Source organism: Pristiophorus japonicus, chromosome 16 (assembly GCF_044704955.1).
Source record: "Pristiophorus japonicus isolate sPriJap1 chromosome 16, sPriJap1.hap1, whole genome shotgun sequence".
Classification (NCBI taxonomy): Eukaryota; Metazoa; Chordata; class Chondrichthyes; family Pristiophoridae; genus Pristiophorus; species Pristiophorus japonicus.
The window spans coordinates 23,463,159-23,486,518 of NC_091992.1; the positions used below are offsets into that span (position 1 = coordinate 23,463,159).

At 45.6% G+C, this 23,360-nt stretch overlaps 1 protein-coding gene across 1 annotated transcript in view; it reads left to right on the top strand.

Annotated features, from left to right (window-relative positions):
• Positions 1–23,360, top strand: part of sez6b (seizure related 6 homolog b) — a 901,253-nt gene that overhangs the window by 311,097 nt on the left and 566,796 nt on the right. Inside the window, exon 3 of the mRNA XM_070858015.1 lies at positions 21,134–21,964. Within this exon, the coding sequence (XP_070714116.1) occupies positions 21,134–21,964 (831 nt within the window). The remainder of the gene's footprint in view (positions 1–21,133; positions 21,965–23,360) is intronic.

Here is a 23,360-nt window from a genome sequence, read left to right on the forward strand (position 1 = left end):
GAACAGTTTATCTGGTCATTATCACATTGCTGTTTGTGGGAGCTTGCTGTGCGTAAATTGGCTGCCACGTTTCCCATATTACAACAGTGACTAAACTTCAAAAAGTCCTTCATTGGCTGTAAAATGCTTTGAGGCGTTCAGTGCTCATAAATGCAAGTCTTTCTTTCTTTCTAGATTACATGGTCACATCTTGGTAAATCCAGAGCTAAAAGTACCACGAACTGAGCTTAAATGATGCATCTCATTTATTGGAACCTTAAATTAACAGTGGTCATTGACTGACCAAAAGAGAGCCATTGTTGAAGGAATATTTGGGAACAAACTGTATTAAACTGCTTCCGGATTTAGTTTTTTTATTAATCCACTTTTCTCCCTTAACCTTTCTGACCGGTGCTGAGGTCCAGTTCCATGGGATCCGATATTCCATTACCTCACCCAAGAGGCTGTTCACTATTTCTCGGCAGACCTTTCAGCTGTGGTGCTTTGTGAGCAAGAATGGAAACAAAGGCACAAAGAGACCAATTGCAATGCACTTGCTGCTACCCTGCCTGAGATCAGCTTGCAGCACAATCTGGGGACTGAAACCTCTGTGGCCTGTATGGTCAAGTACAACAGCACCAGTCTTCAGCTGAGCCACTGGGGAAGCCCAGCTATACAATAACGGAGGTCAGCGCATTATAAGAAGCATTCAGTTCTAGTAAATCGAAGGTTTATTCAAGAAACTTTCAGAGACCACAGATATTTTCAGCATTAAAACACACATATATTCAGGATTTTCTTGCTGAATTTTTGGAAATGTTCAATAGTCATTTGGAAAAGACTTGGTAGAGAAACAAAGGAAGGGCTGTGACAGTGAGTAACAGATCAAGATGGTACATTTGCATAGAATTTGCTGCTTGCGACGAACTTGGGTGTCAAACCAGAGGTACCGGAGCCAGGAAAACGCAATCATGGTCGAGAGATCGGAGTGCCTCAGTGTGTGAGGATCCAAAATAGCGGTTCTGCCGGGGAAGGAGCATGAATCACTCCATTGAAGAAATCTCTTGTAAGCAGAAGATAAAAGGAAAGCTTTCTACTGAAATTGCTCTTCCTGAACTTTCACCATTGACAGTAGAAATGCAGTAGCAAAGGAGGAATTACAGCAGAGGTGTCATGGAGATATACATTGGGGGCTGCTTTCCTTTGTGGAGACATTTTACTCAGCAGAGGAGATAGTTATATTTTTTAGGAAGGAGAGGAGTAGCAGACACTCATGCTTCTGCGAACATGTGCAGGGATCATTACATTTTAAAAATGAAGCAGGAAGGAGAAGCATATTCTTTCTGCGCCTGAAGTATAATGACATATACTTCTTAAAAAGTTATTTAAAGTTGAGCTAAAAAATATATGAATGCAAGAAAACACACCTCGAACCAGTCAGCGTTTGAAAGCGATAGGGGTCAGAGCCTTCTGATGATGACTCTCACATCAAATATCTCTTCCAGATGCAACTGAGCTGCCAAGCTTATCCAACATTTGTTCTGCATGTTACTTGAAGTACAATTAATATTGAAGAGGGATTAGAGAGGAAGACACATTTACTGATGGCCTGTTTCGCCAGTAAGGAAGGAATGAGTGCAGATATATATATCGGTTGGATTTTTGGCTTTGCCGTTTTCACGGCAAAAACGGAGGCGGGGCGGGAAATTTACTGCCCGGTTAACGTTTGCGCTTTGTGGAGCAACTTTCGTCATTTGGGCTTTAGCGCAAAGGGAGGCGTTGTACTAGTTTCACGGTGCAATAACGGGATCCTCGCCAACTTTAGTGCGGGGCTGAGAGCACACGGCGAGAGGCCTTGGGAGGGGGGGAAAAAAAAAATACACAAAAACTTTCAAAAAACATTGCCAAACACCCTTACCACACAAATCTCTGCAAAAATATAAAAAATAAAAACTTTAACTTACATTTTTTACAGTTTATCCACCTCTCCACCCCCGGCAGGGCTGCACATTGTGTTTTCGGGGCGCGTTTTGCGGTGTACGGGTCGGGTGATTGACAAAACTTGTGCCGGTGTCGCAATGCGAGCCGTTGCACACCCGGCGCAGTGCTCCCCGCCGGTGTTTCTAAGCGCCGCCGCAAAAACCGACCCGAGGATCGCGCCCGGATGCAAAACAGCTCGTCGCGGAGGGTCAAAATGCAGCAAAAACCCGGTCACAATCGACCTGAAAATCCAGCCCCTATATAGTGGGCAAAGTGGAGATATTATGGAGAGGTTGTTGGGGGCTTGGGAGGATAACAAAAAGGACCGAGGGCTGAGTTTTAAAGGTGTCACAATAACAAATTGGGTTAGGGTCTTAAAAGAGGCGGGGAGCGAACAGGTAAGTGGTGTTGCAGCCATGCAGTCTGTCCCAGCCCTACATATGAGTCGGCATCTTCTGCTCTTTCAACTCTTAGCTGCTGGGTGTCTCCCTCCACTCCGATCAGAGGCTTCAGCCATCATTTTAAAACCCCTGCACCTTCCTTGAGAAACCTTCACAAATCTACTACATGGACTGCACCGTCAGTCAATTTTCAGAATGTCCCCTTCTCGGTCCCCACCAGGCCCCTTGTAAAACAGCTCAGAAACATGTTGTGATGCGAAAGGTTCGTCATAAATACAAGTTATTCTTGCAGTAAAGGTGGAAAAGTATGGTAAGGAGGTCACAGCAGGAATGCTTTAAGCAAAGGTGTTTCAACAAGGTTAGTGCAAGACAAGTCATTGGAAGATTAGATATGTAGGCTAAGAAAGATGCAAAATGAATAGGTAAATAATGCAGTATTGTGTTTGCCTGGGGCTAGTTAAAAATGACTTTAAATAAAAAACACTCGGACAAAGAATAAAAATTGGTGAAGCACGCTGCAAGACATGTTAAAAATAATCAAATATATTCTGGGGTTTTTCACAATAGACCAAGTTTTCAAGAACAAATAGTGCCTCAGGATGATGAACTGATGAGAGAGACACACATATGGACATTTTAAAGGATTTTTTTTTACCATAGTTTGGATTGTATAGAAGGTAGCGCACGTTTCCCAGCAGCTGGAGGGCAGGCAATACATCCAAGTTCATGAAGAAAATAAGAAAATATAGACAAGCAAATGAGAAAATAAATATAAGTAATGAAGCAGTCATTAAAAAAAACGGAGTTCATGAATATTTATAAGGTAACAGGACCAGTTAGAATACATCCAAAGGTACTTAAGGAAACGAAGGTAAATTTAAGAGCTGACTAAATTTTGCACAGCTCATTAAACACACGGGTTGTAAGAAAATTAGAAAATAGTTAGTGCTCCATTAAAAAAGGTCAATATTATCCTGAAAATTCTAGACCCGTGAGCTTGACATCTATAATAGATGTCTATTGTTAAGTAGATGTCATACTGTACGACAGTGCGTGGAATGATCGAACATGTGGGTGTATAAGTAGGTCAGTGATGTAGGTAGGAGTGTTGGACTAATGAGACATGACAACAGAAACAGCATCCATTTGCATTTATATAGCGCCTTTAACATAGTAAAACATCCCAAAGCGCTTCACAGGAATGTTAGCGAACAAAAATTTGTCACTGAGCCACGTGAGGTATTACGACAGATGACCAAAAGCTTGGTTAAAGAGGCAGGTTCTAAGGAACATCTTAAAGGAGGAGAGAGAGGCAATGAGGTTTAGGTAGGGAATTCCAGAGGTTAAGGCCTTGGCAGCCAATGTTGCAGTGGTTTAAATTGGAGACGCGCAAGAGGCCAGAATTGAAGGAGCACAAAGATCTCGGAAGGTTGTATGGCTGGAGGAGGTTAGAGATAGGGAGGGGCGAGGTCATGGAGGGATTTGAAAACGTGGATGAGAATTTTAAAATCAAGGCGTTGGTAGAGTGGCAGCCAGTGTAGGTCAGTGAGCACAGGGGTGATGGGTGAATGGGACTTGGTGCGAATTAGGCTACGGGTAGCAGAGTTTTAGATGAGCTCAAGTTTACAAAGGATGCAAGGTGGGAGGGTGGCCAGGAAAGTGTTAGAATTGTCGAGACTAGAGGGAACAAAGGCATGGCTGAGGGTTTCAGCAGCAGATGAGCTGAAGCAGAGGCAGAGATGGAAGTAGACAGTCTTGGCGGTGGACCGGATATGGGATCCGAAGCTCATCTCAGGTTGAATAGTACATGAAGGGTGTGAACAGCAGCCTCAGACTGTGACCAGGGAGAGGGATGGAGTAGATGATTAGGGAACGGAGTTTGTGGCGGGGACTTAAGAAAATGGTTTTGGTCTTCCCAGTGTTAGTTGGAGGAAACTTCTGCTCATCCAGTACTGGATGTTGAACAAGCAGAGTGACAAATCAAGGGAGGAGTCGAGAGAGCAAGGACTTCTTGTAGAGTTTTGATCCGACAGCTGTTTTTCCTTTTTATTTGCTTTATTTGAATTGTTAGATTAATGAAAGTGAAATTCCTATTTTGGAAAAATAGATCTTTTTGAAGTAGTTTTGTTTGGTGTGGCAAGTCGATAGCCACCCCCACCACCCCCCCCCCCCCCCGAAATAATTCCTGCCGATGGCACTGAAATGGATTAATGGAATGCAAGTCAAAGAAAATGATATTAAAACACTTGTCTAACTGGAAAATGGGTTAGTTTTAGTCCACAACAAAAACTATTACTTCATCATAGAGCCACAGAAATTTACAGGGAGTTAAAATCAAGGCTGATATTTTGGATTTGACCTCAACTGGCGGTTGTTTTCCCTGCATGATTCCCCATACTATATCAAGCAATGCATCTTTCCTTGTTGGATTAAAGATGCACTCATCTAAGCAGAAGTTCTGGATGCATTCTCAAAAGTATTCTCCACTTTGATCACGCACATTACCTTTATTCCAGTTGATTTGGGGATATAGAGGTTCTGTACAAGTTTGGCCATGCTGTAACCTTGCAGTTTTTCTGTGAAAATAATTCATGTGGCACTTATCCCTGTTGTAGCTGCACAGGTTGGACATGCTCTATCTCGTAATGTTGCTGCTTGGGCCTTGGTTCATGCTCCATTTATTGGCAATGTTTCTCCAACTGAGCATTATGATGCAAACCGTGGTTTGGTACACCTGCTTAACTTTCCCCCATCCCTCTATAACGTCTCAAAGTTATCCAAAGTGGAGAAAACCGTTCATTTTATTTAACAGGGCCCAATGTACCAACAATATTATTATTCTTCTTAGGCGATCTCTCGAATCGAGGATGACTTGTTTCCACGCTAAAAAGGGATGAATTCAATGAGTTCACAGGTGTTTCAATGAGGGACATGATATTCCAGATCCTGAACTACATCTTAAAGGTTGGAAGATGCCTGTGCATGGAATTTTAACGTGTGGTGGCCGTTGCACACTAACCATCACACGGGCTTGACCGAGCTAGGTCTTGTTCCAGTGGCAAGGATTAACCAAGACGATTGGAGACCAGCTCTGCTGCACGGACCTAGTGCACACACACATCGCAATGTGGGCTGACCCGTGCTGCCCCAGAGCCCTTGCCTCTTCTGGGCCCCGAACTCACGCCTATCCTGGGCCCCAATCACGTCGCTCCACGATCACTCGCGCTCCTGCGCCACAACCTCGCCGCTCCTGCTGTGCCTGCCCACGCTCCAATCACCGACCTGGACCTTGGTGATGTCCAATCCAGTTGCCCTCTTCACAGCCGTCGCTCTCCAGCACGCGCTGTACCCTGAAATGGTATGCTCCTTTGAAGCCACCGACCTGCTGATGGTCCTTGTAGGTTGATATAATATAGATACAACAACCAACAATATATCCCTCTAGCATCATGCACAGTGAAGGTAGATTAGCATTACCATGCTTGTTGCCTTTCCAGTACAGCCTAAGATAGTACAGTCACATCCTTTGCTCAGCTTTATATTTCTCAGGACTCACCAGAATCTACATTGTTTAATTCCTTTTTTTTTAACAAGAAGAACTGACTCTTACCCAGTACACAAATAGAAAAGCTGAACTGGCACATCTGCTCACATGCTAGATTGTCCAAATTCATGCCAATTACATTTATATTCATTGTTTACTGTGGTAATTTTCTTGAGATGAAATATTTTACTTCCTGAGTTTTTCCTCATGCCTGTTCCACTCGTGACACTCCATTAACCTTCTCTCAAATCTATAATGACTGCTTAATGGGGTGAGTGACGTTTGTCCATTCTGTAATGATAGTATACTTCTGCAAGACACCCGGCATCATCACTGAAGTGATTTGCTTCTGCTCCAACATTCAGTAGATTTAAATCCCATGCACCAAATTTACTCTGGTCACGATCCTGGTGCAACTGTTGGGATCACACGTGATGGTGTCCTCCAGCACCAGAGTTTGTAAGATCAACGAGAAGTCACCTGAATTGCATGGGCTCGTGGCTGGAAGGGTTATTTCAGGCACAACTCTGATCCCCGACAGCTGCGGGCTGCCAGAAATGGTGGTGCCCTTCCACCAGCTTCGGGGACCAATCTAGCTGGAAAATTGTTTTGTTGGGAAGCCTGGGCGCGCTTGCCTGGCCTTGACACAACCACCGGGGGCCACTTGCATTCTGCGGGAGGCTGATGCCTCATGTCACTGCTAAACAAACCCCAGATCCTGACTGAGGAGCGGGAACTGGAAATCCCTGCTCGGACAGTTCCAGCACTTAGCCCCCAGCCCATCATTTGCATTGTAATGGGCGGAAAACCATCGCCCTTTACAAGTTGATTTAGAAACACCCAGAAACCCAACACAACAGCCGTTTTCCTTGGGTATTCCATCCATCTCCACTTGCCTTTTCTCTAACACTTCCTGCAGTGGCTGCAAGTGTGAAATGGGGGCACAGGTTCTGTGGGACTGCAGAGATGCATCTTGAGTGGTGCTGAGGGTGGGGGGCTAGTTAACGAGCATATCTTTGCGCTTTAAATTATCTGCTTGCTGCCTGGTGAGGTTTAATTTCTACCCGAATTATAAAGCTTGAAAGGGAGACACGAGGGAAGAAAGGTGCTCTTCTAAAGCTGAGATGGGAAGGGGAAGGACGGGATGTGAAGGGGAACTCAGATTTACATCTAAAGTCACCTGAGAATAAGTGCTCAAAGGTGGTGCAAATATTCCATTCTCCAGGACCATCAGCCCTCACCTCAACAAATACAGTGTGTCCGAAAGTTGAATTCTTAATAGAAATATTTGGGAACAGCACTACAGTGAATGAAGGCAGTAAGAAGTATTAAGACTGGTATATATTGTAACACCGCTCAGCAGAGAAGGTGCTGAGTATGTGTTTTAATGACCGAAAACTCTGCCTTTATTGACATCATAATGACACCTACTAAAGTTGCTGTAGGATTATACAGTAGCATATTGAGTGGGCAGTAATTCATTTCTGGAAAGTATCAGAGCATTGGAAATAGGCATAGTACATTTCAATCAATGACCTCTGCAATTAGACTGTTTGGGCTTTATTTTCACCACCAGTGAGTGCCTTTTTTTTGGCGTCCGCTGATTTTTTTTTGGAGTAATCTTGATTTTGCAACTTTCCTCAAAGTTTGCTCACCTGCGGCGACTGTCAGCGCTGGATTTTTTGTCCGCCAGATTTTTTGGCGCAGGTCTGGTTGAAAACTGATTTCGTGCCATTTTTGGCCATTTAACCAATTTTCGGCAACAGCGATATTTTTCAGGATGGCGAACAGTGACCTTATGTACCGATCAGAAAAACCCGACGTTAACTTAAGGAAATCGGCGCTGAGTGATACGTCCTTACTATACAGTATAAATGCACACGAGGCCCATACTTGAGAGAAGGTCACTCTATGACCAGTTACCTTTATTACCAAGACCTCAAGTGATGAAGGTGGGTGGAGCTTCCACTTTTATACCTGAAAGTCCAGGTTAGGAGTGTCTCCCACAAATTCGCCTCTTGTGGTCAATGTTCTCAAGGTGTACAACTTAGGTCAGTTTATACATGGATTACAATGACAGTTGAATACATGACATCACCTCCCCCTCAAAGTCTTATTGGGATCACAGGTTAAGTCTCTCTCGTGGTTTATGCTCCCTTGTAGAGCGCCTGAGTTGGAGCTCCGGTTGTTGGGCGCTGGCCTGAGTGTTTGCTGTTTGCGGTGCCTCAGGCCTGTCCAGACTTCCCACAGTGACTGGGCTCTCCTCCACTTGGTTCCGGTGATCGGTCACCTGTGGTGGAGTAAACTCTACGTCGTGTTCTTCCTCTGCTTCTTCTATGGGGTTGCTGAACCTCTTTTGAGTTTGATCCACTTGTTTGCGGCAGATTTGTCCATTGGTAAGTTTAACTACCAAAACCCTATTCCCCTCTTTGGCAGTCACAGTGCCTGCAAGCCATTTGGGCCGTGCAGCGTAATTAAGGACAAAAACAAGGTCATTGACTTCAATACATCGCGCCCTCGCATTCCTGTCATGGCAGTCACATTGTGACTGACGTCTGCTCTCAACAATTTCTTTCATAGTGGGGTGTATAAGGGATAACCTGGTTTTGAGCATCCTTTTCATTAGCAGCTCTGCGGGTGGAACCCCTGTGAGCGAGTGTGGTCGGGATCTATTGGCCAACAGAAGGCATGATAAGCGGCTTTGTAGGGAACCCCCTTGGATTCTGAGCATCCCCTGTTTGATTATCTGCACTGCTCGTTCCGCCTGGCCGTTTGAGGCCGGCTTGAACGGTGCCGTTTTGACATGGTTGATTCCATTGCCTACCATGAAGTCCTGGAATTCAGTGCTTGTGAAGCATTGTTGCTGACCAAGACATCCGGTAGACCATGGGCGGCAAACATTGCCCGTAGACTTTCTACTGTGGCAGAGGATGTGCTTGAATTTAAAATGGCAACCTCAATGCATCTACTACAACCAAAAACATTTTTCCCATGAAAGGACCTACATAGTCCACATGGATGCATCACCATGGCTTGGCGGACCAGGACCATGGGCTAAGAGGGGCTTCCCTGGGTGCATTGCCCAGCTGAGCACATGTACTGCACCTGCGAACACAAAGTTCCAGGTCTGCACCTATCCCTGGCCACCAAATGTGTGACTTGGCAATTGCCTTCATCATGACAATGCCCGGGTGCTCATTGTGAAGTTCTCTGATAAACACCTCTCTGCCCATCTGGGGCATGACTACTCGATTTCCCCACAGCAGGCAATCGGCCTGAATCAAGAGTTCATCCTTGCGCCTATGAAACGGTTTAAATTCCTCAGGGCATGCCCCGTACGTGACTGCCCAGCCCCCATTCAGGACACTAGCGGGTCTTTATTTGTCCAGACTTTAATCTGACGGGCTGTCACAGGTGAGACTTCACTTTCGAAAGCTTCAACAGCCATGACCGTCTCAGCATCATGCTCAGTTGCTCCCTCAGTGGTGGCTAGTGGGAGCCTGCTGAGTGCATCGGCGCAGTTTTCAGTGCCCGGTCTGTGCCGAATTGTGTAGTCATAGGCAGCTAACGCAAGTGCCCACCTCTGTGTGCGGGCCGATGCATTCGCATTTATGGCCTTGTTGTCGGCCAAAAGGGACGTTAGGGGTTTGTGATCTGTCTCCAGCTCAAATTTCCTGCCAAACAGGTACTGCCACATTTTTTTAACTGCATATACACATGCTAGCGCTTCCTTTTCTACCATCCCGTAGCCCCTTTCTGCCTGGGACAAACTTCTGGAGGCATAAGCTCTCGGCTGTAACTGACCATTGGTATTCACATGCTGCAACACACACCCGATCCCATAGGACGATGCATCATACGTTAAAACAAGTTTCTTACACGGGTCATATAACGTTAACAGTTTGTTAGAGCATGCAATTTGTTATGCTCCAACAAAAGCCCTTTCCTGGCTGTCCCACCAGACCTAATCATGACCTTTGCGTAGGAGCACGTGTAGTGGCTCAATTTGGGAAGAAAGTTACTAAAATAGTTCAGGAGCTCCAGGAACGAACACAGCTCCGTCGTGTTACGGGGTCTGGATGCTCTCTAGATCGCTTCCGTTTTGGATGCAGTGGGTCTGATCCCATCTGCTGCTACCCTCCTCCCCAGGAATTCTACCTCTGGAGCTAAGAAGATGCACTTCGCCTTTTTCAGTTGCAGCCCTCCCCGTTCCAGTCTGCGTAGCACCTCCTCCAGATTGTGGAGGTGTTCTTTAGTATCGAGACCCGTGATGAGGATGTTGTCTTGAAAAACCACTGTCCTTGGAATCGACTTGAGGAGGCTTTCCATATTTCGCTGCAAGATCATGGCAGCCGAATGGACATCTGTTATACTCAAACAACCCCTTGTGTGTCGTGATGGTGGTCAGCTTCTTCGACTCACTCGCCGGCTCCTGGGTCATGTATGCGGAGGTCAGGTCCAATTTTGAAAAAGGTTTGCCACCGGATAGCGTCGCAAAGAGGTCCTCCGCTCTCGGTAGCGGGTACTGGTCTTGGAGTGACACCCGATTGATGGTGACCTAGTAATCACCACATATCCTGACCGACCCATCCGCCTTGAGCACCGGCATGATCGGGCTTGCCCAGTCACTGAATTCGACTGGTGAGATGATGCCTTCCCTCAGCAGGCGGTCCAATTCGCCTTCTATCTTTTCCCACATCACGTACGGCATCGCTCTGGCCTTATGGTGTACTGGCCTAGCGTCCGGGTTTATGTGAATCATTACCTTGGCCCCCATGAAAGTGCCGATGCCGGGTTGAAGTCATGTCAAATTTGTCCAGGACCTGTGAGCATGACACTCGCTCCACAGAAGAAATTGCATTGACATCGCCCCATTTCCAGTTCATGACAGCAAGCCAACTCCTCCCCAGTAGTGCAGGACCGTCCCCCGGGACAATACAGAGTGGCAACCTGTTCTCCAAATCTTTGTGGGTCACGACTACCGTGGCGCTGCCTAGCACCGGAATGATTTCCTTTGTATATGTTCGTAGCTGTGTGTCAATCGGCAATAATTTTGGCCTCTTCGCATTGGACACCCACAAACTTTCTAACTGTTTCATACTCATCAGGGACTGGCTGGCCCCCGTGTCTTGCTCCATTAATACTGGGATGCCATTGAGGAGCACTTTCATCATTATCGGTGGCGTCCTGGTATATGAACTGTATATGTGCTCCACATGAACTCGCTGAACTTCAGCTTCCAGTGATTTCCCCCAGTATTCATTTGGCCTCATAGGGCTTACATCGGGCCCGTTCTCCTCGTACATCAACCTGGCTGCAGGCTTCCTGCACATACGCGCCAATTGACTGCTGACATTGCAGTTTCTGCAGGTATATTGCTGATATCTGCAAGCTCTGGCTGGGTGTTTGCCTCCACACCTCCAGCATGAGCTGGAGGCCCCGTTGTTGGAAACAAAAGGTCCATTACCAGTCGATTGTCTCTGACTGTCTCTGTAACTGTCCTTAAGCGCACCATTAACAGGTGTTGATGGTCCCATTACTGGCTGCATTGTCCATTGTGATGGCATGAATCGCCGTTCAGCTAGCCATTGTCTCTGTTGAATTCCCTTTTGGGTTCGACTACATGCTGGGGCATGTCTGATTGCCCTTGTCTGCCTAGAGAACTATGTGCCGTGTTAACAATGTTGACTCTCTGTCCATTTGCCGCATTTGAGCTAAGATTTTTGTCATACATCATTCAGGTCTCTTCCTCCCCTGAGATAAATGTCTGGGCTATCAGAGCCGCCGCTTCCAAGGTCAAGTCTTTGGTCTCAATCATTTTCCTGAAAACCCCAGCGTGCCCGATGCCCACAATAAAAAAGTCTCGCAGCATCTCCGCTCTGCATGCATCTGGGAACTTACATAGGCTCGCCAGTCGCCGGAGATCTGCTACGAAGTCTGGAACGCTTTGCCCTTCTCACCGCCAGTGTGTGTAAAACCGGTGTCTCACCATGTGCATGCTGCTCGCCGGTTTAAGGTGTTCCCCGATCAACTTACTGAGCTCTTCGAACGTCTTGTCCATCGGCTTCTCTGGCGCTAGAAGGTCCTTCATCAAGGAGTATGTTCTGGATCCACAAACTGTCAGGAGATGAGTCCTGCGTTTGTCGGCCGAATCCTGTCCCAACCATTCCTTAGTGACAAAACTTTGCTGTAGTCTCTCAATAAAGTCGTCCCAATCATCACCAACACAGTACCTCTCTTCTGTGCTGCTAGTGGCCATGCTCGCGTGGTTTAAATCCCAGTTGCTCGTCGCCAATGATACGTCCTTACTATACAGTATAAATGCACACGAGGCCCATACTTGAGAGAAGGTCACTCTGTGACCAGTTACCTTTATTACCAAGACCTCAAGTGATGAAGGTGGGTGGAGCTTCCCCTTTTATACCTGAAAGTCCAGGTTAGGAGTGTCTCCCACAAGTTCACCCCTTGTGGTCAATGTTCTCGAGGTGTCCAACTTAGGTCAGCTTATACATGGGTTACAATGATAGTTGAATACTTGACACTGAGTATATTTCTGAGTTTTTGGACCGAGGGACAAAGACAATTTAAAAATTCAGGATGATTTTTGCAGAGGGAACTCGGAAAATAACTTGGAAAGTTAATTTTTCCCACAGAATGTTGGAAATTAAATGTTTTCCTTCTTATGAAATAAGGGAAATTACGACTCCACTCCACCACAGAATCTCTGCTCACGGGGCTCCAGGCACGGGTTGGAGGAGTGCCGGCCGGCCGGCGGGAGGATCGCTCCCTCGGCTGGACACAAGCACAGGAGCTCGGCGCTTTGATTCCACCACCACCTTCCACCACCACACCCCCCTCCCACACCGCCCCCCTCCCCCCCCTGTGCTCAGCTTGTAAAGAAGCCCGGGGGGGTGGGTCGCGGGTGGAATGCAAGCCCTACCTGTGGTCGTGAAGGTCACTTCAGCACTTGCCTTCTATGCTTCTGGCTCATTTCAAGCAGCAACCGGGGACATATGCTGTATCTCGCAGCACGCCACACACTGCTGCATTTGACAGGTGACTGCTGCACTGTATTCCAAAAGGGACCAGTTCATCAATTTTCCTATGACCACGCTGGCAATGCGAGACAGGGCTGTGGGGTTCTCCAGAATTGCTGGCTTCCCAAAGGTACAGGGTGCGATTGAATGTACTCACATCACCTTGAGAGCACCTTTGGTCGACTCCGAGGTTTACCGCAACAGGAAAGTTTTCCACTTCCTAAATGTGCAGCTCGTCTGCGACGATCTGCGTCGGATCATGGCAGTGGATGCCAATTATCCAGGTAGCATCCATGATGCTTTCATCCTACGTGAGAGCATTATATCTACGATGTTTCAGGAGTTGCCAGAAGGGCACAGCTGGTTGTTCAGGGACAAAGGATACAGGCTCGCCACCTGGCTTATGGCCTCCCCTATGCAATCCCCGCATTGAGCCAGAGCGTCGGTACAACATGTCGCACATAACGACATGGAGCATCATAGAGCAGACAATTGGCATACTGAAGCAGTGTTTCCGATGCCTGGACCACTCTCGAGGCTACCTGCAATATGCCCCTCACCACGTCGGTCAGTTCACTGTCGTGTGCTGCATGTTGCACAACTTGGCCATCATGAGGGGCCAGGCACTGGACATTGAAGATCCTCCTGAGGGAAGAAGGTGGTGGGGCGGGGGATGAGGAGGAGGAACCCATGCCACCACCTCAACCCGCAGGACAACGGCGGAGGAAGCGGCCTCGCACACCTATCGAGACTTGCTTATACGTGATCGCTTTGCTGCCTGAGACCCGACAGTGTTGACTCTTGGCACCTGTCAGTCTGACTAATCTGTCATGTTGTGTTGGTTGATTTTGCTTTAATTCAAACAATAATGTGCAGGATCATGCTTAAATTTAAAAAATAATTAGGTTTATTAAACATTTGTACAGTTTTATTTAACTGTAATAAAAACATTTGTATCAAACTGTAACCTTTTCAGTGAAGAAAACAAGAAGTAGAGGCAACAACCAAACAAACTCTAGCTGCAGCCATCTCTCGTCCCCCTTATTCAAAGACCTTAGCGCTGTGCACCCCTCTTGCCCCTCATGCTGCCTCTGCCCGTACCTGTGCCCATTGTCTCAGACTTCTGCTTCCTCATCCTGACCCCAAGGATTTTTCTGCTTTTTGCGTGAAGGCGCATTTGTTGGTGGTGGGGTTGGACAGGGATAGACCTGGCAGACAGCATTGTGGAAGGCCCGGGTTCATCGTCGGACTCTTCTTCAGCCTGTGGATCAACCCGCGGCACACTACCTGAGGTTAGTCTGGGGATTGGAAAGTGAGTGTCAGCAGTTGATACTGCCTATTGCTGTTGGGCAATGACAGCCTGGGTTTGTCCACTTATTCCAGCAGCTATCTCCGACATCCCCTCCTTCATCTGTCCCTACACTGCATCAGCTGGCTCCGACATTCCCTCCCTAATCTCCGATATCCCCTCCCTCATCTGTCCCGACACTACTCCCATTCCTCCACTTCTACAGACAATCCCGCTAATTCTACCTTCACCCCACACATGGTGTCCAGGAGCGATCTCGTTAGCTCAATGCTCTCCCTACTCATTCCATGATCTGTTCTATGTCCCCTGCATCCTGCATTTCAGGTTGCGCTCTCCTTCCCACCCTCCTCGGCTGTCTCCCAGGCGTGGCTTGCTGCAACCCACTGGGACCCGCAACCTCAGACTGTACCCCATGAAATGTTGCGTCAATTGTATCGCTCAGCAAAGGGCTTGGCGTCCTCAGGGGGTTCACCAGTTCCAATTCCAATGTGAACATCTCAGTATTGGGGTCTTCCTGCTGCCCTTCATTGTCCAGCTCATCCTCGTCCTGAAGTTGATGAAGAATATCTGGACTGACGGCTTCCTGATCTTCTGCTTCAGCTTCTGTCTCTTCCTGATGCCCAACATCTTCAAAACATAACAGAGCAGATGCTTGGGGAGGAGGCAGAGGGGGAAGGGTGACATGAGTACGCGGGTCACACAGCGCAAGCTCTTTTCAAAGACCATGATGCCAACCCAGACTGTGCAATTTGCAGGGCTCACCCTCTCTCGCTAACCTGGTGGTTGATCTTCTCTTGCGACATTTAATCATGTCAGCGATCCTCTGTTCCACGGCTGTTAGTTGCAGCCTACTTGGCGCACCTCCTCCAGTTTTTGACCTTTCTCGGTTGATCTGTGACACCTTCCTCAGCACAGATGAAAATAGAACTTTTTAAGAGAGGGTCCTTCTGCTGTGGTGGCCACATACACACACACACATTTACAAACGTAATTGCAATGCATAAATAAAAATATTACAGTAACTGCTTGGCCAAGGTCCTGCCACTTCTTTGATCTGCCACCACTTCTCGGGGTCATGGCCACTGCATTGAACTCTCCTGCAACTTGGTCCAAACGTTTTGCTAGTAGAGAGGGTTCCAGTTCCTTTTGTCCCATTCTTCCTTTGTTCTCAAGCACATCCCATCTCCTCTCAATTATGTCTACCGGGGCTCAATTTCTTCTGCTAGAAATCTCTTGGCCCTTCACCTTCCCTTGGATCCATCTTTTGCCGCTAAAATTTAAATGTCCAGATCCAGCTCCGATCCCAATGTGTTCTCACAAGCTGCTGATCCAGACCAGGAAGTTCACTGTGGATGTGCGGACACACCCGTCACGCGGAATAAGTTTTTTTCCCGGTGCATGCTCACTGACTTTTCGGCGCTCGCCAGATTTAACTTAGGGTGCTGCAGCGCCAAAATTACATTTTACTTTGGCAAAAGTTGTATATTTTTTTGCCGCAATCGGGCACAAAAAAAATCGGCCGTACATCCCCCTGGGCGCCAAAAATCGGCAAAGAGGAAAATAGAGCTCTTTAAGTGTGACATTTTATCCTTTTAGCCTCCTTGTGTTAAAAGGTTAACCATTTGAGGCAAAGGAGGAGTGGAGATGCCTGGAGCAATTAATGAAGTACTGTTGAGTGACCACAGTTTTAAACTGATTGATGGCACGTCAGTCATAAGCGTTCTAACTTGGGAAGCCAGCACATATCGCCACATGAAGGTAAGCCTCTTCAGCACCTGTGCCAGCAACACCTGACATCACAGCAGGAAAACCTGGGTTTTTATGCTGCAGTGAAGCCAAGCAGCTGATCTATATTGCTGCCCAGCAGCAGTTGCTATCCAAGGAAAATGACAACACTTAGCAGCGATGACATTGCCGTCATTTTTAAAATGGCTATTTTTCACCCAGTGCCTCAAGTGGTTGAGATTGTCTTTGAGTTCATTAGTTCCTTATTGGCTGCTCGATGAAGGATCATGAGGCTGAAGCTTGAGCTTTCTAATGTCAGGGAGGGATTGGAGGGGGGGTTGCAGTTGGGTTAGAAAAGAAGATAAAAGTGACTGAATCTATAGCGCCCCATTCAAAGTGTGTCTTCTACCCGACTGCATTGATCTCAGTGGGTTTACACCACTTGTCATTCCACCCTCCTATCTAGAGGAGCATGTGAGGAAGTGCAGCCTACCCTGTTAATTCAAAGTTGTTTTTTGTTTTTAGAAAAATTAAAGTTACATCGAATATACAGCACAGAAATTGGCCACGGGCCATCCAGCCCAACTAGTCGGAGCTGGTCGCCTCCTATTTCATCCATCTCATCGCAGCCTTTTAGTATATCTTTCTATTCCCCTTTCTCTCATGTAATTGTCCAGTTTCCTTTTGACTCAATCATTTCCTCTGGTAGCAGCTTCCACATTCTAACCACTCTGAGTAAAGAAATTACTCTTTATTTCCCTGTTGGATTTATTAGTAATTATTAAAATTGTCCACCAATTCAAATTAAACGATTTCAAGTTAATAGGAAAGCAAAATACTGCAGATGCTGGAATCTGAAATAAAAACACAAAATGCTGGAAATCTCACTAGGTCAGGCAGCATCTGTGGAGAGAGAAACAGAGTTAATGAGGGTCACAGACCTGAAACGTTAACTCTGTTTCTCTCTCCACAGATGCTGCCTGACCTGCTGAGATTTCAAGTTAATAGGAGTAGGCTGTATGTTTTAAAAACTTCAATAAGAAACTATTTTGATAGGCCATGCTTATGGAATAATATATAACTTTATTGATGAAATCAGAGTTTTTAAACATGGTTTTGAAACCACAGTATGGGCTCAATTTTCCCCAGTGATTTGTGCCATTTTTGTGGCACGCGCTGCTTTTTTTTTCGCCGAAGTTAAAAAAAATTCCCAAGTTTCCCCAATCTTTCTGCGACAGCATAACTCAATTAGTAATGAGTTTTTTTAGGTTAGTTTTTTTTGCGTCTACGCCAGTTTTTCACAATTATGCAAGTTTGGCCAATTTACATTTCTCCTGGAATGGCGTATGTGACCACACCCAAAAAACCTTCTGGGCACTTAAGGAAAACCAGCGCACATTAAAAAATTGGCGCAGAAAGACACCATTGTTTTTAGGCGATGTTTTGGAGGGAGTCAAGAACACACAAATATGCATAATCAAGCTTAAATTTTTAAAACTTAAAACGCAGGAAATGGATGTTTAATGGAAGGCATGAGAAACCTTGCACTATGCTTCAAATGAAGCCTGGGGGTGGGGGTGCTGTGGAAGGTGAACGGAAGGCATGAGAAACCTTACACTATGCATCAAATGAATCCTGGTTGCGGGGCGGGGGGGGGTTCCTGATCATTGCTCATGCTCAAACCTGGGTGTGGTCCAAACTAGGGCGTCGACCTTGGGGAGAGAGAGAACAAAAATCTTGTCCTACCTGACATTTTGAGCTTCTTGCAAAGATACAATTTAATCATGGGGACAATACTGACAATGCAAGCCTTCTGCATGATGGTGCTGCGGAGGGGACAACTGATTCAACGTCATCACACGAGGAGCCTCAGAGCGCATAGGGTGATGGGCAGGAGGCTTAACTGAGTGCGTCATTGGCATTTTACAGCTCAGAACTACCTGGGGTTGTAAATGTAAATGTGCTTTAAGGCTGCAGTATCGTGCAGCTTGTCACAATAGCAAACATACAAATAGGTACAACCAGCAATTATGATGAAAAATTCGTATATCATACAATACTTTTTCTTATCCTCACTCCCTGCCCAAGAACATTTGGCCGTCTTTCTGCACTTCTTGCTCTACATTTTTTTTTCACCTTTCTTATTTTAGATTGCTCTCATTGGTCAGTCCGAATTCCCTATGCTTTCAAGGGCATCATTGATAATCTTGCTATCTAGGTAAGCCTTTGGCAATGTGCCCGGGATAATGAACAAAATAACCTCTCTAATAACTTTTGTTACTGGAGTTCTCTGCAGGCTCTCCTCGGTTTTTGAGAAGTGGAGCATCATGACAACTGACCAACTTTCAAGTTTAACAATTCAGTGAACTTACTTAATAAAAGATTCACAAATGAATGAAATCACAAACATACGATAACATACATACTTCCTGAATTTTGAATCATAGGGGGCCTTAAAAAAAACTTGCCACTGTCAAAATTCTGTCGCAAGCTGAAGTCACTAAGTTGAAACAAACACCGATTTTTGTTCAGTTTTGTGTGTGATATCCAATTATTTTTGAATGGTCAGGTGGTCCCCATTTCTGGCCCCACGCTAATCTGTAAGCAGGTCACTGATTGAAGGAGAAGCTGTAACCAAAGAAATTCTCAGCCTCGGAAATCCCTTTCTACCAGCCCTGTCCCTGGCTCCATCCTGGGCCATGCTTGAGTTGAAGATTACACAAATTTGGAGAAATAAATCTTTCAGGCGAAAATCAAACACTTCTGCATCCTGTCTGCATTTCCTTCCTAATGCTGGACTTGCAATTGCATTTGGCCAATGGGGACAAGGATTTTAGGCCCTTTTGATTAATAACTAAATTAGAGAATCTCTCCAAAGCTGAAAGAATGGTGTCATTGTTGTCAGATGTTCTAACATCACACTGTCTAAAATCAGACAAAATGGTAATATTAATAGTGACATTTTAATATTAATAGTGACATTTTAATATTTAGAAACGGTATTTAGTGAAAAACAATTACACGAAAACACTATTGTAACGAACAGGGTGGATAAAGGGGAACCAGTGGATGTGGTGTATTTGGACTTTCAGAAGGCATTTGACAAGTTGCCATATAAAAGGTTACTGCACAAGATAAAAGTTCACGGGGTTGGGGGTAATATATTAGCATGGATAGAGGATTGGCTAACTAACAGAAAACAGAGAGTCGGGATAAATGGTTCATTCTCTGGTTGGCAATCAGTAACTAGTGGGGTGCCGCTGGGATCAGTGCTGGGAATGTATTTACAATCTATATTAACGACTTGGAAGAAGGGACTGAGTGTAACATAGCCAAGTTTGCTGACGATACAAAGATGGGAAGAAAAGCAATGTGTGAGGAGGACACAAAAAAATCTGCAAAAGGACATAGACAGGCTAAGTGAGTGGGCAAAAATTTGGCAGATGGAGTATAATATCGAAAAGTGTGAGGTCATGCAATTTGGCAGAAAAAAATCAAAGAGCAAGTTATTATTTAAATGAAGAAAGATTGTAAAGTGCCGCAGTACAACGGGACCTGGGGGTACTTGTGCATGAAACACAAAAGGATAGTATGCAGGTACAGCAAGTGATCAGGAAGGCCAATGGTATCTTGGCCTTTATTGCAATGGGGATGTTGTATAAAAGCAGGGAGTTTTGCTACAGCTATACAAGGTATTGGTGAGACCACACCTGGAATACAGCATGCAGTTTTGGTTTCCATATTTATGAAAGGATATACTTGCTTTGGAGGCAGTTCAGAGAAGGTTCACTAGGTTGATTCCGGGGATGAGAGGTTGACTTATGAGGAAAGGTTGAGTAGGTTGGGCCTCTACTCATTGGAATTCAGAAGAATGAGGTGTGATCTTATCGAAATGTATAAGATGATTAGGGGGCTTGACAAGGTGGATGCAGGGAGGATGTTTCCACTGATGAGGGAGACTAGAACTAGAGGGCATGATCTTAGAATAAGGGGCCACCCATTTGAAACAGAGATGAGGAGAAATTTCTTCTCTGAGGGTTGTAAATCTGTGGAAGTCGCTGCCTCAGAGAGCTGTGGATGCTGGGACATTGAATAAATTTAAGACAGAAATAGACAGTTTATTAAACGATAAGGGGATAAGGAGTTATGGGGAAGTGGAGCTGAGTCCATGATCAGATCAGCCATGATCTTTTTGAATGGCGGAGCAGGCTCGAGGGGCAGTATGGCCCACTCCTGTTCCTATTTCTTATGTTCTTATGTAATATTTGGAAATACTATAGAAATTGGTCTAAGGAAAAAGAGTTCTTATTTATAGCAAAATTGTCGATGTGTTTTGAAATACACATTTAATACTGGAATAGTGGGCAGAGCAAACCTTAGCCCAAATCTATTCATTTGCAAAGTTGATGTGTGCAGTACTTGGTATGATTTTTGGTCCATGTAATCAGGAATATAGTGCAGCATATTAAATACAGTGTGATTGCTTATGACATTACTCTTCTCTCCACTGGGAACTCGATTCACTTGAGATCCATAACAGCTGTCAAGGAGAAACAACTTTCATCACATTTTGTAAAGAGAATGCTCTAATCAACTATGTTATGTGGTCATTGAATTTCAAAAAAATGCTTTTATCGTTTCAATTTACACCTACAACCATATACTGAATCTGAAATTGGAGTACAGGGTATTAATCATAGGTTACAAATACTTGCTGTCTGTGCCCATATTGACATTGTTTAGATCAATTTGCCAGCGATAATGAAATCCCTCAAAGGATTAAGATCGGAAAAACTTTTTCCTCACAGGATAATGGACCTGCGGAATAAAATTACAGAGGTGATAATTGATACAGTATCAGCTGACATCTTTAAAAGGAGTTGGATCAATAACTATTAGAAGGGGGATTGAGGTTTATAGAGATATTTGTTTTGGTACTTGAGTTTTTTGAATGTAGGAAGAGGAAGGAACACGCTTTGATACACAGTGGGATAATAAAGAGAAATTGAAATTTAATTTATCTCGGTCCTTTAATGCTCTTGACCACTTCATGGCCAATATCTTTGAACTGCAGTCACTATTGTTCTGAAGGTAAACTTGTATATTTCTTTCCCGTAATCCTGGAGTGACCGATGTTCTTATTGCTTTGTTTTTAAAGGTCTGTCCAAAGATCTGAATGCTGTAAGTGATGCCGAGACTGAAATTGGACGTTCCAGTGCTACGACTACCACCGACCCAGAAGATGAATTTCACTTTGTTAGTACAACATCCAATATCAACATCAACAACCATCACCCATTGCTTGAAGAAATCATTCATGCGACCTTGCTGAAGAAGGACTTCCTTGGGCAGGAACCATTTTTTACTGATAAGGTGGGACTGAGGATTGGCCCCACCTTGCCTGCGTCTCGAGCACAGAAACCTCAGGATCCTTTGGTTAATCAGATAGCCACTGGAGACACTCCTGTTTTTTCTGACATCACCATGACAACTACAATGGCCTCAACCTCTCCAACGACCACCTTGGGCACTACGGCTTCTTTGGTGACTGATGCTGCTCCCTTGGCTGGCAATACTGGTGTAACGCCGGGAGGGAAAACTCCTCCAATGCTGCGAATGGCTGCCACCACAGACTCTCTGACAACGGTTGTTGTGAGCACAGCTACATCTGAGGTACCAGAAACTGCCTTCCAGAATAGCGACGCCGCATTCGTTCAAACTGAACCCGCCGGCCCCTCCGTGGCAACAGGAGCCCCTCGGAGCAAGTCCAGTGAGCAAGGGGTAGCTACCGTGGTAACGAGCGACACTCCAACAGCCATTACCATAACCACCGGAGCAGGAATGCATCAAATGCAAGGACCGAGCACCGAGCAAATTGATAATCCTGCTTTAGACCCAACTATCACATCCGCTGCTAACGAGGCTGATGAGGAAACTACAACAACAACCATCATTACAACAACTATAATTACAACTGTGCAGACACCAGGTACAAGATTATTTTTTTTGGGTGGGAAGGGATAGGGTAGTGCAGTTAGGGTATCACCCCCCCATCCCCTCCCCCTTGATGTCCCTGCTCCACGCAACAGCCAAAGTTAAGGGGGGAGTGGGGGGGGGGGGGTGCTGGTAGTGGACCTGCTTAGTGTGTCTGCCAGTGATATAGCACCTAGCCATCAGGACCACTCCAACCGGTCCTATTTTCCGGGGAAGTTGCTTGAACCATGAATATTGCTGCAAAAAACACAAGGTGAAATGCAGAAAGATTAATTGGAACTCTTACAGTAATAGTGCAGTCTGCTGCAAATGTTGGTGGCACAACAGCACTAAATATCCATTCAGTCCTCAAGTGTGACCCTGAGCTTCCGGTCGCCTGTCACTTTAATTCTCCACTCCATTCCCACTCTGACCTCTCCGTCCTCGGCCTCCGACACTGTTCCAACGAAGCTCAACGCAAGCTTGAGGAACAGCAACTCATCTTTCGTTTAGGCACTTTATAGCCTTCTGTACTCAACATTGAATTCAACAATTTCAGAGCGTAGCCGCTGCCAATCTTAGACTCGCTTCCCCTCATCTCCCCACCCCCCCCCCCCCCCCCCACCTGCCCCACCCGCCCCAGAGCCCGTTTCTTTCTTTTTTTCTCCTTGTCGCTAGTGGCAGCTGGTCATCATTCTGCCATTCACACCCTATCTTGACTAATGTTTTTCTAACTCCTGGCATTACCATTTGAATTTGGGCCATCATCCCCTTTTTGTCTCTCTAATCTCTCCTGTCTTCCAACCTATCACAGACCTTCCCTTTTGTCCTTTCTTCCCCTCCCCCTTTCAGTGCTTGTTAAGAATCCGTTCTTTTCGAATACTCTCCAGTTCTGACGCAGGGTCATCGACCCAAAATGTTAACTCTGTTCCCTCTCCACAATGCTAGCTGACCCGCTGAGATTTCCAGCATTTTCTGTTTTTATTCCAGATTCCAACATTCGCAGTATTTTGCTATTGTAGCACTAAACATCAGTTGGCTTTGATATCCCTCAATAGGATCTCAGTTCAAGTTGGTGTCATTTGGCACCAAAGGGTTTATCCTGTGACAGATTGAGGATAAGTAACAAACCAAGTTGGACATCTTAATCGCTCTGAATTTAGGAATGTGGGAATTGCTAGATGAGAAAAGGCCAAGGTCTATCTAGTTTGCCTTCTAGCACATGACACTGAAGTTGTTGACTAATCATAACAATCAATCTCTACAACAGACCCAGAGAGAATTTTATAAAGGTGCAAAAATCCAATTGCAAGCAATTCTGATTCTTGTGGAATTTCAAAATGGTGTTTTTTACTTCTCCAATAGAAAGGTAGGAAATAGATGCGTTAGTTGATCAGTGCATGAGAGACATG